Below are 16574 nucleotides of genomic sequence, written 5' to 3'. Positions count from 1 at the left end.
TGTAGATTTGGTGGGACCAATCTTTACCCAGCTAGCCAAATAAAGAGGCAAACAGATCAATAAAACAGCATCCCAAACTTTCAAAAATATGATATCAGTTCTCTGAACTAAACTGAAATGTGCTGTTTCTAAGGACAAGTAATTGTGCTTTTTTTTTATCCTTTCAATGTACAGTTAGATTAGCAAACCCTACATGACATGATCCCATTATATTAGTTCCTAGGAGTGACAGAGGAAATCTACTGTATGTAATAGCTGGCTCAGCTTGACAATGATAAACATGTCAGGCTGTGACAATCATTCTGTTTCTTATGAATGAAATGAAGATGTGATTTTTTAAATGTCATGATTTGGGTGCTTAATCTTCTCGGTATCAATCATTTACAATAACTGTAGTAGGATATAGCCTCGTACAACTTTATGTACTATCTGTGAGCTCTATGATTATGGTAGGTGGGTTGGAAGCATGGGATTATACAGGCCAAATATGCGGAGGGGTTCTGCTCAATGTAAATATCTTAAGGTGACCTCAGTGAACGCATGTAAATACAGGAAATTGTTCCTTGTCTTGTATTCTGGGTTATAAAGAGAGCTGGCAAGAAAATGGAAATCCATTCCCACAAAAATGTGATGGTTTTGAAAAATTTTCTATCCTCTAGGAGACGGACATATATTTTTGGTGTTGGTGCCCTTGAAATCTCATTATTTCTCTTAATGGATGTATGTCAGTATAGCACAGGACAGGGAGAGAACAGAATTCTGTGGTACCAAATAGATCAGGGCCATGGTGTAGTTAGTGATCACTACTCTAAATACAGCTCGTGACGAAGGATTCAAACAACCGTTCTCAGGCAGGATAACAGTATCTTATGACTGATCTTATGTATGCTGTGGTGAGGTTTAAGAGCAGGAGACTCTTATTTATCCATGGGAAACAGAAATAGTCCATCCTGGCCTGAAACCTGATCTGGGATTTTGGTTGTAGACAGATGTGCTTGGTGACAGATATTTGCTGTGTCCTTAATAAGCTTGCTTAGGAAAGGTAGATTTGACGCTGGCAAGGTCCACTGCATCTAGGAAGGGTTTCTTCAGAGACAGTTAGAATAAAGAATGAGTTTAGGTGGGAAGTAGAATTCGTTTTTTGAATGAGGAATCTGGGGAGGAAGGTGGTAAGGTTTTGTGCATTTGTGTATGGTTTTACCTCTTTTCTCATATGTGAGTAGCCTTCTTCAAAGAAGGACGAAAGCCCCTTGCAGTGAGTAGTACTAGAGTGTGCTGTGGGCTTCAGATACTCTAGTTGATGAAGTGATTTGCTACCCTAAATAACTCCCTTTAGTATATTTTGGTGGTTGCTATGAAGGCAGAGAAGAGGGATCTCTTGGCATGTAATATAGCCCAGGTATAAGTCTATAGAAACTTTGTTTCAAACTGTCTGCTTCAGGCCAAGAATTATTTTGTTATTGGTCAATCATGTGTCCACCACGGTCCACCTTAATCAAGGCATCTGAGAACCATAGATACCTGTATTGGCAACTGGGAGAAAGGGGCTATATGAAAGCCACTGTGGTGGTGGCGGTTAGTGTATGTTCATAATGTTTCATGGGCGCCATAGCTCCACAGTCTGTTGTTCAGCTATTGCCTTGAGCATATTTTGGAATTTGGTGGGGTCCATAAACCTTTGGGGATTAATTGTAATTGCCTGGCAGTCACATTGCTTTAAACATGGGGAAGCTCTGACCAGTGCTGGCATAAATTGATACTGTGTCCAACACAGAGGCTGGATTATGATATTCTGTAGTCTAAAGATATAGAAAGATAGGAAGTGCCATATTGGATCTGACTAGTGATTCACCTAGGCCTGTATCCTGACAGTGGTTAGTACCAGATGCTAAAGACAGAGGTGTAAAAATCTCTAAAATGGGCTGTTATGGAATAATCTCTTCAAGGGGAAGTTTCTCCCTCGTCTCTAGTAATTAGAAGTTTTATCCCCTTAAATGTGAAACTGTATATCCCTTCCAAACCCTTTTTTTTTTAATAAAATCTGTATTATTATGAAACTGGATATTCATATATACCATCCATTCCTTATTAGACTTCTGTTAAATGCTGTAATTCTCTCTCTCAGCAATGAGTTCCATAGGTTAAATGTGTGTTGTGAGAAATAGCATTTCTTCTTATCTGTTTTAAATTCACTGCCTTTCAGTTTCATTGCATGTCTCCCTTGTACTCACATTGTCAGGAGGGGTGAATAGACATGCCCAGGTCTAAGGTGTAGTTGTCTGGCTGGACTGAAATGACCTGTGAGAGTCCTAAAATGGGTGGAAGGGAATGAGGGGTTTTTTTATGGATCTTGTCAATTTGGATGCTGAAGTCCTCCAGGGTGAATCTGGGGAACTACACCGCTGTCTCCAGCAACATCTGTCATTTCCTTTCATGGAAACGTGAGTTTTTTTGGGTGCATAGAAAAGTAGAAAGTCCGTGTTGGTTTTGGCTCTCATTTGACAGACTGAGTAGAAGAACTCAAAGAGAAAGTGAGCAGTGCTGCTCCAGTGCTCAGAGCCTGCTAGTTAAAGGCACAGGCCCCCCAGAAGCAGCTCCTTTTGTGGCAGGGATGCATGCTCAAGCTCTGCAGCTGCTCCTGTGTTGGGAGGGGGAGAAAAGAAGCATTTCTAAACACTTCATATATGTGGATGGTGGTGGTGGTAAATTGCCAATTAGGGAAGTAAGACCTCTGTGCTTGTTTTTTACAGCTGCATGAGCATGTTTTCTTCTGCGAGGGCCTTGATGTTTTTCACCAGTTCTCAAATCTGTGTATGTGGATGTTTAATTAAGAGAAATAATTGTGAATTATGATTATGAAAAACTGGAGTGAGTTCAGAGAAGAGCCACAAAAATGATGAGGAGATTGAAGGGACTGAATGATGAGGCAAGATTAAAAGAGCTTAATGTGTGGTTTAGCTCGGAGATTATTAAAGGGGCCAAATTCCTGCATATATCTGAAGAGTGTAATCATGAAGGAGAGGAATTATTTAGTGTGACATGGGTGGGGGGTATAATTAGTAGTAAGAGGCAGAAACTAAGAAAAGGAAAACTTAGGCTATATAGCAGGAAAAAGTTACATAAAATGTGATATTGGGCTGTTGAAGAGCCTCTGTGAAAGTGGCAGTATCCCCATAGCTAGAGATTTTAAAAATTCTCCACTTTTTAGTGTATTATTCAGGCTAAAGGAAGCAAACCATTGGCAAAGGAGGTGAACTGTGTATTCTAATAGGTCTTTTCCAACTTCTTATGATTTTTGTTTCTTTTTTTATAGCTCTTTTTTAAACTTTTGGTGTTTTTCTGTTTCTCTTCTTTATATATAAAATGTTAAAAGAAAGGTAAAAGGATAGGTGGTTTTTTTTGTTTTTTTTTTTTAAAAGAAGTTGGAAGATCCAGCATTTTGAGTGGGGATAGCTGGCTGTGTATAAGTAGCATAGTCTGAGTGAATAAAAGGTGTTTAGGCCCCATGAGATATTGTAACTTGTGAGTATTGCTGTAATGTACAGTACCTCTTACCTGTGCTGAATGCCTAATAGAAGATTGTGATGGGAGGATACAGTCTAACCTAATGATTTAATTGATAGCAGATTACAGGATTTTGAAAAATTAGTCACTAAACATATTCTGGCAAAACCCACCTCCCTTTGATAGGAGTATAAAATAATTCAGACTTGACCCTGTTTTGATAGTGGGATATTTATCCTTCACATCAAATCCTTTAGCTCTTACTTTTCTATGACCAGATTTTCCAGACATTTGATTCTACAGGGTTTTTCAACTTACCTTCCCTCAAAGTCTAGGGTTTTTAAAAGCCAGTAGTTTTATGAATATGAACCTTATGAATCTTATGAATAGCGGTTCTCTTCTACCTCAAATACAGTTATTTCAGGATCACTCTTCTGTTAAACGTTCACCAGCTTTGTGTGTTCATCGTGCCGTGGTTACATCTTAGAACTGAAATCCATTAGTTTCTTTATCTGTTTGATGGCTCAATAAACCTGCTAACAGGTCAGACAGTTTTGTATAGCTTTCAGAAACACTGATCCTTTCTTGCACCATTTCACTGTTGTCATCTGCTCAGTGTGAAGACAATTGATCAGTACTTGAGTCATTTTTAAATTCCTTTCTTCTCTTGAGTGAACACCAGCTTACTGCTTTTTCTGTGTAGTGGTTCTTTTTCAGAATTGCAGACAACTAACAACTCCAATAGAAGTATATGTGGAGGGAGGTGCAGTGGCTCAGTATCTCTGGAAAATTTAAGCTGATAAGAAATAAATATTACATAATAAAACCAACCAACTGCCCTCCCCACACATTAACAGAACATTATTAAGATTGCAAAATCAAATGTTGAAAAGTTAGAAAATACCAGAATTAAGGATGTCTGTGCAACCTTAATTTGTCCCCCTTTATGTGTATGCATTATGATACAATCTTTAATTACATGATCACATACAATTTTTTTTTCACAGCCTCATTCAGTGCACAGGACGGACTGTGCTCACTTAATGGGCAGCTATTCAATATTTTGTTTTCTCCTCATTGTTCAATGTGTGGTCCCAGGCCTTATTTACTGCACACTATCCAAACCCTGCTCTGAAGACAGAATTAATAATTTCTTCTTGGGCTTCTTCGGTGCTCATCACTATGGCTTCACAAATATTAGTTAATTTTCACAACAACCTGTTAAATGAATGGGAGGGTTGTAATCTTTGCCCTCCCTGGCCAAATTTCTGTGGCTTTTGACAAGTTATAAGCTTTTTTCAGAGCACTTAGTATTCTACAGAACTTAATACAAAGCAAAAGACGCATTGACTTCAGTTGTAATAGTGAGTGCTCGGCACTTCTGCAAATCAGACCCGGGGGTCTCAAGTTAACAACTGAAAAAATGAAGGATGTACAATTAGTGATCACTGGTGAAAAGTTTGACTTAAGTGTCTCACCCAGCATCACACAGGAACGTGAGGCAAAGGCAGGGATAGAATCCAGTTCTTCAGGGCAGAATTCAACTGCCTTAACCATGAGCCCAGTCTTTCTCATCCTGTAATCTCCTACCTTGCTCTTCACACACATTGCAACTTCTACAACAAATGAAACAAGGGTCCTACAGACAACAGCCTATGTCACTACACTACCCTGATTCATCCCCAGAATAGATCCTTCCTGTGCAATGAATGAGGTAGGCCTGTTGGGGGGAGGAGAATGGTACTATATGATGTAATTAAAGATTGTGTCATAATATATAAGCACAAGGGAGCTGATTTAAAGTGACATGTGCAACCTTAATTCTGGTATTTCCTAACTTTTGAGTTCTTGCCACTTTTCAGCTTTAATACTGTTCTTTTAATCTAATGTGTGTCACTTCCTAGGCTTTTTTTTTTTTAAAGCAAATTGAAAAAATTGAATCTTATGGCATTATATTGATACTCACATGGGTAATTAGCAGGGTTGTAATCTTTAGATCCACCTTTCCTACCTCTGCCACTTTAATGGAGTAATTGGTAGCAACAATAGGTTGCATTCTCTATGCACCAGGACTAGAAGTAAATGGGACAGTTTGCCAGTGGGTTCACAGATATTTGCTGACAGAGTAATGGTGAGACTTAGGAATCTTGGGGTCCAGTCCAGGATCTAGAGGGGAGTGTGCTCTAATGGGCACGGACTCTTCCCCTTGGCCCCCAAACTAGAGAACTTCTGCCCTGTCCCAGTCCTAGCTCCTCAACTCAGTCCCAGTCTGCTCATCTAGGCAGTTCCAGTCTCCACTCTTCATGTTTCTCATCCCAGTCTTCCCCAACCCAAATCCCATTCTCTTTGACCAGCCATTCCAAGTTTCCCTCTTGTCCCCAGTCCATATTCCCAGTTCCCACCCTCCTGACCCCTCATCTGATCTCTCTTTCTCATATCCCACTAGCCTCCAGTCCCCCCTCCCTCCTGGCCCATGTCCCCTGTCCCCTTGGCTCCCAGTCTCCTCCTCCTGCCTCCTCATCTGATTTCAGTCACCCCTAACCCACTGGCTTTTGATCCGCCCCATTTCCCTTTCTTGGCTCCCAGTACCAGTCTACTTGCCCAGTCAGTCCCAGACTCCCTGCTGCTGCCACCCCTCCCCAGACACCAGTCCATTTCCCCCCCCCCAGCTCCTCGTTTGAATCTATTCCCCACTCTCCTGGCCTGGCTCTTATCTTCTCTGCATTTGTATCAGGAAGCTTCCTCTTCCATGTGTCTGCGTGCCAGCAGGGTGTGTATTAGAACAGTGGCTCTCAAAGCCAGTCTGCTGCTTGTTCAGGGAAAGCCCCTGGCAGGCCGGACCAGTTTGTTTACCTGCCGCGTCCGCAGGTTTGGCCGATTGCGGCTCCCACTGGCCCCTTCCCGCAGCCCACATTGGCTTGAGCAGTGAACCGCAGCCAGTGGGAGCCGCAATCGGCCAAACCTGCGGACGCGGCAGGTAAACAAACTGGCCCGGCCTGCCAGGGGCTTTCCCTGAACAAGCGGTGGACCGGCTTTGAGAACCACTGTATTAGAGTACAAGGACAGACAGGCTCCCTGCTTTCGGTTCCTATCCCTGGACCAGCACAGCTCACCATAGACCAAAGCTGCAATTGCAAGGAAAATCCTGTGCAAACCTGGTCTGGTGCATGCTCAATGCAGACAGAATCTTTAGACCTTTTAGCTGCAAAAGTCTGCAAGTCTCTGAGCGTGTGCAAACAGTGAGTTTTTCAAAGGCTTATAACTTGTCCAGATTTATGCAGATTTTCAAGGAGAAGGCAAAAGGTGCATCCCTGACACACAGGCCATGCGCTTGCCAAATTTCAAATCCCTGCTTCAAAACATGGGGGGCTCTGGAGCTTTTCAAAGAAAAAATCACCAGAATTTTTTTTTAATGTGGGCAGATCAAAATGTGTTTTTATCTAGAAATAACTGAACCATTTTGACTTAAATACATTAAAAAAGTATATCCGCCTAAGGCAGACACCTGGCATGGAAAATTTCAGGTCAACTGGTTAAAGTGTGGCAAAGTTATAAGCAATTGAAAACTGGGTCATACAGTGGGATGTGTTGGCCAACTTCTAATAATAGGTGGTGCAATGAGCCCCACCTATAATCATCGTTTCTCTTTAGGCAAACAGAAATGACTCCTTTCACTTAGAATTCAGTTCTTGGCTAGTCTGCCTTTAGTTCTTTTGAGTTTGAGAAAAATAAAATTTTCTCATCTTGGCATGGGTAGAATTAAGTGTTGTCCACTCTGATGATAGCTGATCAGTTTCGTAAGGCCCAGCACATGGAGTCATATGATTATATGGGATGGTCAACATTCATTTAAATAGTAAGTTTCTGTCCCTCACAGTTGTTGAGAAAAGCTTGACATTTTGAACCTGAAAGGCTTAAAACCATAAGGCAAACAAACTCAACTATTTTAAAATATTATATGATGGTGGGCTGGATCAAGATTTTTTGCATGGTAGGGATCAGCAATACTGTATTAATAACATAGTTTCCTGATTAAGGCAAATCTTTGTTTCCTCAGTGTTATTTCTCATTATAGATATAAATTCACAATCCTGCTATCCTTTTGTTAATGCTGTTCGTATTTGTATAGAGGCAAGAGAGCTCTTTGCTTTATTGCCTAATGAACTTCTATTTTAGAATTTCATTCTCCTCACAGAACTCAACCTTTGTCATGAAGAAGAGATTGTATTTTCATTTTATTACAATTGTATTGTCCTCTCTGTTCTTTTCTATTCATTACATGGATCAGGCTAATCTCATCTGAAAGAAAAAAAAACACAGGCTTTTATTTGTTTTAAGTTTGAATTTGCCCAAAGAGAGTTAATCTTGAAATTAATTCCATCAAACTGTACGTGTAGGATCAAATCAAGTGTGATTCATGTTCCATTTAATATAAATTAATAGAACACCCTATTCACGGCAGTGGCTTGGTATCCACTGTGAAACTACCTTTCTGTAATTAGCTGTTATTCTAGCAAGGGAAGGGCCCTGTTATAAGAAGAGAGCCTGCAAACACATTTTATGGGAAACAAAGATTAATATTCTGTCACCTGAATGACAGAGTTCTCTCATTATTCTACTGTTCATAAACCATGATGAAAAGGTGAACAAACGCACCTTGGAACGGGATATGTTGGAGAGCTAAACCTCTTTAAGCACAGACTAATAATAGCTCAGTTGAATTAGCCTTCTAAATGTCTTATTCGTAGATTTTAAGGCCCAATGGGACAACTGTGATCATCTAGTCTGAGCTCCTCTATAACACATGCCATAAACTTCCTTAGAGTTTCTGCAATTTCATTTTGCAAGGTAAAAATCTGTTTTAAGTTATACAGTCACAGTTTCTGACTAAACAATGTGACACATCAGTATTCAAATATTACACGAGAAGTCATACTGTGTACAGTTCATCATAATGCTTAGGAACACTTTTTGAGACCCATGATTCACTTAACTGGGTTTTTTGTTGGGGAGATCTACTAGTCCTGTAGAATAGAAATAGATACTTAGGGCCAATTCTTCAAAGGGCTTCTACTTGTGTACATGCAAATTACTTACACAAGTGATTTTGCGCACACAGAAGATAGCATTTATGCACACACAATCCATCTGTAAAAGGTAACAGTATACTCCTGATTATCTGAATAGCATGGAGTACATGTATTTTGTTCATATAATTGGGAGTTTGGGTAATCAAGAAGGCAGGAGCCATTCAGCAGCGAGGTGGCCTCCTCCCACAGCTGAGGGTTCAACCTCCTCCTTGCAGTCCTGACCACACCTCTCTGTGCTGCCTTGCTTGCTCACTCCCATGACAGCAGGGCTCCAGAAGGCTCCCTGTACTGCCACAGAGCCAGTGACACCTGATTCCTGCAAGCACAAGGTGCAGGGAGGAAGCTGTGGTCCTGGTGAGGCGGAGCACACACATCAGCCTTTGACCATTCTTTTTAATGACCCATTCAGTCCACTCAGGGGAGTGTGTTGCCTAGCTACCTAAGTCCCTTATATCAAACATAATCTTTTTTCCCCTCACTGGGTAGCCATGCAAGGCATAGAAGAAAACTGAGGCACACACAGGCATCATAAAAATATTACAAAAAAACTCCCACTTCATCATAGCACTTCTTTTAGAACAGTAGTTTCAGATCACTTAACCTGGAAAATCATAACCTGGATCAACTTTCAAATGCAGAAAAACCCTAAGAGAATAGTTTCACTTTTTATAAAATGGTATCTTAGCATTAGCCAGACAGAGTAAAATATTTTCTTTTCTCCCTTTTAAAATTCACCTTATTTAAGCTCTCCTAGACCCATGCATTGGACAAGCTTTCAGGGGAAAAATAGTCAGTTTCCAGGATCTTCCTTTAATTTCTCTCAGTTCTTTTGGGAGAATAACTGAATAACTTTGTCAGCTTATGAACTTGGGTCTTACTCTTCCAAGCTCACAAGAAATATAGACAATTCTTCATCAACCATATCTCAAATTATAGAACAAGCCCCAAATGTACAGTTAGCGGTTACATATTCAAAACAATGTACATATACCAGAGCCCTAAGAAATCATTGAGAGGCCTCTCACATACCTCTGAGGGCATAATTCATATGGGGCACATTCTGCAGATATGCATCCTGTGCAGTCCCATTGAATTCAGTGGGACTGTGCTGAGTGTAAGAATTTACACTATGGCCCTGATCCAGTATAGTGCTTAAATCATGTGCTTGACTTTAGTAGTCCTATCAACTTTAGAACTAAGAGTAATCCCATTGAAGTCAAACATGTACTTAGCTGGATAAGGACCTAAATCCACAAAGACCCAAATAAATCTACTTTAATAAAAGAATAGGTGTGAGGAAGGAGAAATTTGTCTTGTCTTCAAGTGGGGTTTAAGAAAGGAATGATTCAAGGCATGGAGGTGGGGGTGAGTAATGGGCTTGGAAGAAATCTTTGTTTCCAGGAAGTATTTCCTATTTTTTGTGCTATTGTATGAAAAAACAAAACGAGTAGGGAGGAAAAAAGTTGAACTTCCTATTTGTACTCACTCATCGACTCTGTCAATTTGGCCATCTCTTTCTCTTTTGTGCTTCTCCTAGAGACAAAATAAAAACAAACAAATATATATATAAAATACACTTGACTGGAGGTGGTGCTATGTGGGATATTGTCGTCTGAATCACTTCTTTGTATATCTTATTTCCTAAATAATGTTGGAATAATCAATGATCAAATTTTTTGAACAGGAAAATCCTCCAGATACTTCTACAGTGTTTTGTTGTTCTAATTTTGCTGTTAAATGGGCCCTCCTTAGGGAGCTCTTATTGTGCTTGAATTGTATTCATGAAGTATGAGAAGCATATGTGTGTAGATAGAGATATTGAACTTCTTCTATCAAAGAGACTGTGGAGGAGGAAATTGCTCTTTCTTTTCCACACTGCAATGCTTTAAGACATCTCAGTTCTAGTGAACCCCCTCAGATGACACTTTAGATAAAGAAATGATAGTGGAGAGGTTAGGCAGTTTGGGTGAATGTCAAACCATTGAAAATAAACACTGAAAGGAACCAATCAACAAGTCAGTTCATTTATCCCTATGGCACATAAGGATGCATATGCTCCACCTAACCATCCACTTGTTCCTTTGTGCTGTTTGTTTGCATAAAAAATACTGTACAAGCTTAAAAATAAAAAACTTCCTAAAATCTGTTTCCTTGTTCTGGTCACATTGTTTGTTGGGTCTGCTGCTGCTAAGCCCCTCATTGCTAAGGCCTGATCCAAAGCCAATTGAATTCAATAGACTCCCACTGACTGACAGTGGGCTGTAGCTCGGGCCCCAGCACAGCGTGGTTTGTTATGCAGACTTGTCCTGGTCAGAGCAGTGAGGGCCTGGTGTGTTCTAGTGGCAGTTTGGGGTTTGGTGACTCTCTCTGGTGCAAGATGCATGCAGACTCAGGTAGTTAACAGTGCAGAATTAAAATAATCCTGGGGCTCTAGGCGTGTCCCAGGTTGGGACTTTGCCCTGATGTGTGTCCCCCGAATTCCTTCAAAGCCCACGGCTTTACCCCTGTGTGGGGTATCAGTAGCTGGGCCTCTCCCATCTGCTAGGAGATGAGGTAGTGTCTGTGATGCCCTTCCTCCCAGGTACCTAGATGACACCTGAGCTAGAAGCGGGGACGCCTCCTTCTTCAGTGTCTGGGGCCCATCTCTTGGCTGTGTACAGGAGGTGGGGACCACTTTTCTACTCTGGACTGGTGGTGCTGTCTCCCTTGCCAGTGGTGGGTGTAGTGGTAAGGACCCCTTTTCCCTTGAGCATCTGTTGTGGGGGCCGCACCCAGAGTAGGAGGCGGTGGTTTGGGAGCCAGGCAACTCTGTCTGCTGGAAGATGGGTCTACATCACTGCATGAATTACCTTGGGTCATGTTTACATGCTGCTCACAAATCTGAGAGCTAACCCTCCACATGTATTTTTTTTAAAATGAAAGCTGAAATTCTGATATTACATAGCTCTGGGAGCCAAGGCTCTAGGCACGGGACCTATAGTCCCCATGTCTTAATCCAGTGCTGGCTGCTACTCAGAACAAGTATCTGAAAAATTGTATGTGAACTAATTTGCTTCTATGTTTATCTCAAAACCCAAGAGTTTTACTAACAAAAATCCCACAAATCTAACATTTCTTAGCAATAGAAAGAATTAGAATTTGTGACTTTAACAGAAGGATACTAAATAATGTTGCTCTGCTGTATCTGTCACACAATATATTTCGCACTGTGTGACAGAGTTAAGGTCACGCTCCAAGTCAGTGAAGGTGAGTAAGGTTAATGACCCAAGCCATACTCATAAGGTAGCAATGTGGAGCCAGGTTTTTGCATTGTTGTGAAAAGGAAGAATGAGAGAGAGAGCACTAATTAGAACCAACGCAGCAGTGCCAATAATAGAGAGAAATTTTCAGAATGTTGTAGATTAGTGACTTCTATAATATCCAGCATCAAGGCAAAACACTTATCCCTTTGAAAATCCTTATCCGTATCATGTCTGTTTTTTTAAATTACTCAGAAGTGTTTTTAAGATCAAATTCTGTTACCGAATTTATAGTTGACAGATGAACGAATAGTCAATTGAAGACAAACTTTTGGCTCTGAAGACAAAGGGCTAGATCTATCAGACAGAAACAAGTTATAATATTAACAATTAACTATTTAGTCTTCAATATTATTGAACAGCCCTGCTAATGATAAGGCCTCATAATGAGGGAGGAGGAGACTAGAATGTCATTCTATTCGTTAAAATAAAATATCTAGTGTAATAAAGAAGGATAGGGCTAGACAGTTTTGTCATTTTGAACTCTGATAATGACCAAGTATCTGTTTAGGACAGTGGTTCCCAAACTTGTTCTGCCGCTTGTGCAGGGAAAGCCCCTGGCGGACCGGGCTGGTTTGTTTACCTACCACGTCCACAGGTTCGGCTGATCGCGGCTCCCACTAGCCGCGGTTCGCTGCTCCAGGCCAATGGGAGCTGTTGGAAGTGGCGCGGGCCGAGGGATGTACTGCTTCCAGTGAGCACCGTGGCCAGTGGGAGCTGCGATCGGCTGAACCTGCAGACGTGGCAGGTAAACAAACTGGCCCAGCCCGCCAGGAGCTTTCCCTGCACAAGTGGCGGAACAAGTTTGGGAACCACTGGTTTAGGAGAACCTAGCACACTGAAATCCTAACAGAATGTCCACTTTCCTACAATAATGACCTGAAACACTCTCAGATAAATGCTTACGTGAAGCAGAGACAATGATCAGTGAATCAGTAACAGACTCTTATTGGAGCAAAAACTTGAATTTCAATGAGCAGTTTTGCCATTGTATTGTACCAGATTTAAAAAGAAATCTGAGCAATTCAAGCTTCTAAAAACATTACCAACCTGGATCGCCTATCACAGAGAGAACCCAAGATGACAACCAAGATTCAGCTTGTTGCAGCAGTTTTAGAATATTTAAATCATTTTTTGTCTATTGGAAACTACTAAATCATCTTATACTCTGGCATCTCTTCTTCAGATGGTAAAGAATCTGCTTTTGGAACTTAGTTAACAATAGAGCTGGTTTGAAAAAAAATTCATTTCTTTTTTGTTACTGTTGAAAATCAAAATTTCTGTGAAGATTTGAAATTTTTCATATACCTCCAAAAGCAGAATTAAATTCTAGTCAGAAATTTCAGCCCATTTTTGTTTTAAAAAAAATTCTGACAAACTGTTGTCAAAATTGCAAATTTTGTGAATTTGCAACTAGCTCTAATGAAAAGGAAGGAATCTAGCGCTCACTCCTCTAGCTAGATGAGCTCTGACACACATTTTTTAAAAAGGAAAAAAAAATTTTTTTTGACTCTGAACACACAATGGGAGCAAGAAGTTGCTATTTTTACCATTGTCACTTTTCAGAGTAGAACTGAACTTCATGTGGACATTGTTGTATGCAGTGTTGTTGTAGCCATGTCAGTCCCAGAATATTAGAGACAAGGTGGGTGAAGTAATATGTTTTATTGGACCAACTTCTGTTGAGGAGAGAGACAAGCTTTCAAGCTCCACAGAGCTCTTCTTCAGGTCTGGGAATGTTCTCAGAGTGCCACAGCTAAATACATGATCAAACAGATAGGACAGCGTAAGTAGTTACCACGTATTCTAAGGGACAGTTCAAGGTGAAGTGGGCCATTAACAGCCCTGCAGTCATATGATGAAATGGGGGGGGGTTGTTAATGGGTTACAGATGGCTGTAATAAGCCATAAATCAGTGTCTTTATTAAGACCATGATTTTTAGTGTCTAGCAAATTTATGAATTTAAGCTCCCAGGCTCCCTTAGGTAAGAGATGGTACAGAGCTGCCACCGCAGATGGAGCACCAGGGAGATTAACTCTCACTCAGTCTCTCCAGATACAGGGAGGTGTGTTGTTTGCACTAGTATTAGGCTGGCACAGAATGATCCCTCTGGTATGTTAGCTTTATGGGCTGATGCACAGGGCGTATTAGGGCCATGGCCCCACCTCTTGTATGATCCTGGGGCAAGCAAGAGCAAGCAGTCCTTGTGCTCCTCTGAGGGCAAGTCTACACTACAGCGCTACATCGGTGCAACTGCACCGCTGTAGCACGTCTGGTAAAGACATGCTATGTTGGTGGGAGATTGTTCTCCCGTCAGCATAACAGCTCCCCCTTGGTGAGAAGCGGAAGCTATGTGTCTCCCACCAACATAGCGCCGGTGTAGTCTGCACGAAACTTGTGTCCCTTGGGGTGGGGGAGGGGCTTTTTCACACACCTGAGCACTGTAAGTTATATTGACTTAGGCGGTAGTGTAGACCTGCCCTAAGTGTTTGGGCTGCTGCTATGTCCTGCTCTTGAACAAATGTGCGGTGTGGATAAGGGACTTCCTGCATGCCCACATCCATCTCAGCAAGGAAAGCACAATATGAGTACAAAGTGCAGGAGGCAGATTCTACCTTTTTGTGGTGTTAGTAAACTGGTGTATGAAAAATATATTGCTACATAAAGCACCTTAGCTTGGACTTATTTTAAAAAAAACTGCTTTAAATCCCACCTTCCTCCCCACCTACCAATATTAGTACTTTCAGATGACCTCCTTCATTCCAACCCAGGATCACTGTGTAGGATAGGAGCTGGTAACAAGGCTCCTGCAGTTTGATCAGCTGATCAAAGCACACTCCTCAATTGAAATGGGCTAGCTATTAGCAGCCATCATTTCACTCAAGGGATTGTGGATTCTCTTTGTCTCCAGAGAATCTGTATTTCTTGTAGCACCTTAGAGACTAACCAATTTATTTGAGCATAAGCTTTCGTGAGCTACAGCTCACTTCATCGGATGCATACTGTGGAAAGTGTAGAAGATCTTATTATATACACACAAAGCATGAAAAAATACCTCCTCCCACCCCACTCTCCTGCTGGTAATAGCTTATCTAAAGTGACCACTCTCCTTACAATGTGTATGATAATCAAGTTGGGCCATTTCCAGCACAAATCCAGGTTTTCTCACCCCCCACCCCCCCAACAAACTCACACTCCTGCTGGTAATAGCTTATCCAAAGTGACCACTCTCCTTACATTGTGTATGATAATCAAGGTGGGCCATTTCTAGCACAAATCCAGGGTTTAACAAGAACGTCGGGGGGGGGGGGTAGGAAAAAACAAGGGGAAATAGGCTACCTTGCGTAATGACTAAGCCACTCCCAATCTCTATTCAAGCCTAAGTTAATTGTATCCAATTTGCAAATGAATTCCAATTCAGCAGTTTCTCGCTTTCTGGAGTCTGGATTTGAAGTTTTTTTGTTGTAAAATAGTGACTTTCATGTCTGTAATCGCGTGACTATTACCAGCAGGAGAGTGGGGTGGGAGAAGGTATTTTTTCATGCTTTGTGTGTATATAACAAGATCTTCTACACTTTCCACAGTATGCATCCGATGAAGTGAGCTGTAGCTCACAAAAGCTTATGCTCAAATAAATTGGTTAGTCTCTAAGGTGCCACAAGTACTCCTTTTCTTTTTGCGAATACAGACTAACACGGCTGTTACTCTGAAACCTGTATTTCTTGTCTTTCTCTGAGCTACACGTTCAGCCGTGGTTCTTTTTGATGGGTTTGTTGGAGGCTGCAGTACACTTCAAACACCATTGTTGTTCCCTGTTGTTAACCCGTTCCAGTGTACGTTGAGAAACTTAGGGATACATGCTTTCTATATGCTGTCTTAAGGCAAACATAGAACAGCCTGATATTGCATTGTCAGACTGTGGCACTGCACTACTTGCTGTGATTTGAGTCTAGATCAGTGTCGCACACAGTACTGAGACAGTGGCAGCTGCATTATTATGCCCTCTTGGCCAGTATACCATGTTTGGCTTCATATCATGCACTGTGTTCTAAAGAAAAATGGCGACCCTTGTGTAAAAACCTGTCTGGTTGCCTGCTCCTGAGTCCTTGGCATTCTGTCACAGGATGTATATCAGGACTGTCTGGAAAGGTAGCAGAGACTTGAAATTCCTTAGGTCCTAGTGTTGCACATGACAATATGTGAATCACACATGAGTGGAAGGGGAAAATCACCTGTATCCCAAATGAAACCCAAGAGTAATCAAAATGTGGAGTATTAAAGCCACCTGAGTTGCAGTGAATAAGCATGGGCTGAGACATATTCTTTTTGCAATTCTTCTGTGAATCTTATGAAAGGATAGTAAAATCTATTGTAATGTTTTCCTCAACTATAGTCAGTGATGAGCTGCCAAAATCTTAACAACGGGTTCCCTCTTCACCACACGAGGGGGTCGTTGCCCCCCCCCGACCGCCCCGGGACACCTGCCACATCCAAGCCCCCTGCGTTCCTTGACACCCCCCCCAGGACCACTGCCCCCAGAACCAGGCAGGAGGGTCTTATGGGCCACCGTAGTGGGTGCCCACCCCACGCCTAAGAGCCAGAGGCAACTGCTGGGGCGTGAGGTGGGGAGTCCCGGCGGTGCTTACCTGGAGCAGCTCCCAGAAAGCATCAGGCAGGTCC

General features: G+C 41.7%; 1 protein-coding gene across 7 annotated transcripts in view; it reads right to left on the bottom strand.

Moving 5' to 3' along the window:
• Positions 1–16574, bottom strand: part of KCNJ6 (potassium inwardly rectifying channel subfamily J member 6) — a 237209-nt gene that overhangs the window by 162572 nt on the left and 58063 nt on the right. For 5 of the 7 annotated variants that reach the window (XR_012160918.2, XR_012160919.2, XR_012160916.2 and 2 more), the window contains exon 2: positions 10081–10127. The exons of 1 other annotated variant lie outside the window; for it this stretch is intronic. Coding sequence is in view for 1 of the 6 variants with exons in the window: in XM_073360849.2 (XP_073216950.1) it covers positions 10081–10105 (25 nt within the window). In the remaining 5 variants the exon portion in view is untranslated. Of the gene's footprint in view, positions 1–10080; positions 10128–16574 lie in introns of those variants that run through there. One more of the 7 variants, XR_012160929.1, reaches the window with a different exon arrangement.

The sequence above is a fragment of the Lepidochelys kempii genome, chromosome 1 (assembly GCF_965140285.1).
Source record: "Lepidochelys kempii isolate rLepKem1 chromosome 1, rLepKem1.hap1, whole genome shotgun sequence".
Lineage (NCBI taxonomy): Eukaryota > Metazoa > Chordata > Testudines > Cheloniidae > Lepidochelys > Lepidochelys kempii.
The sequence above is the reverse complement of the archived record's forward strand: the minus strand, read 5'-3'. Positions and strand labels throughout refer to the sequence as shown.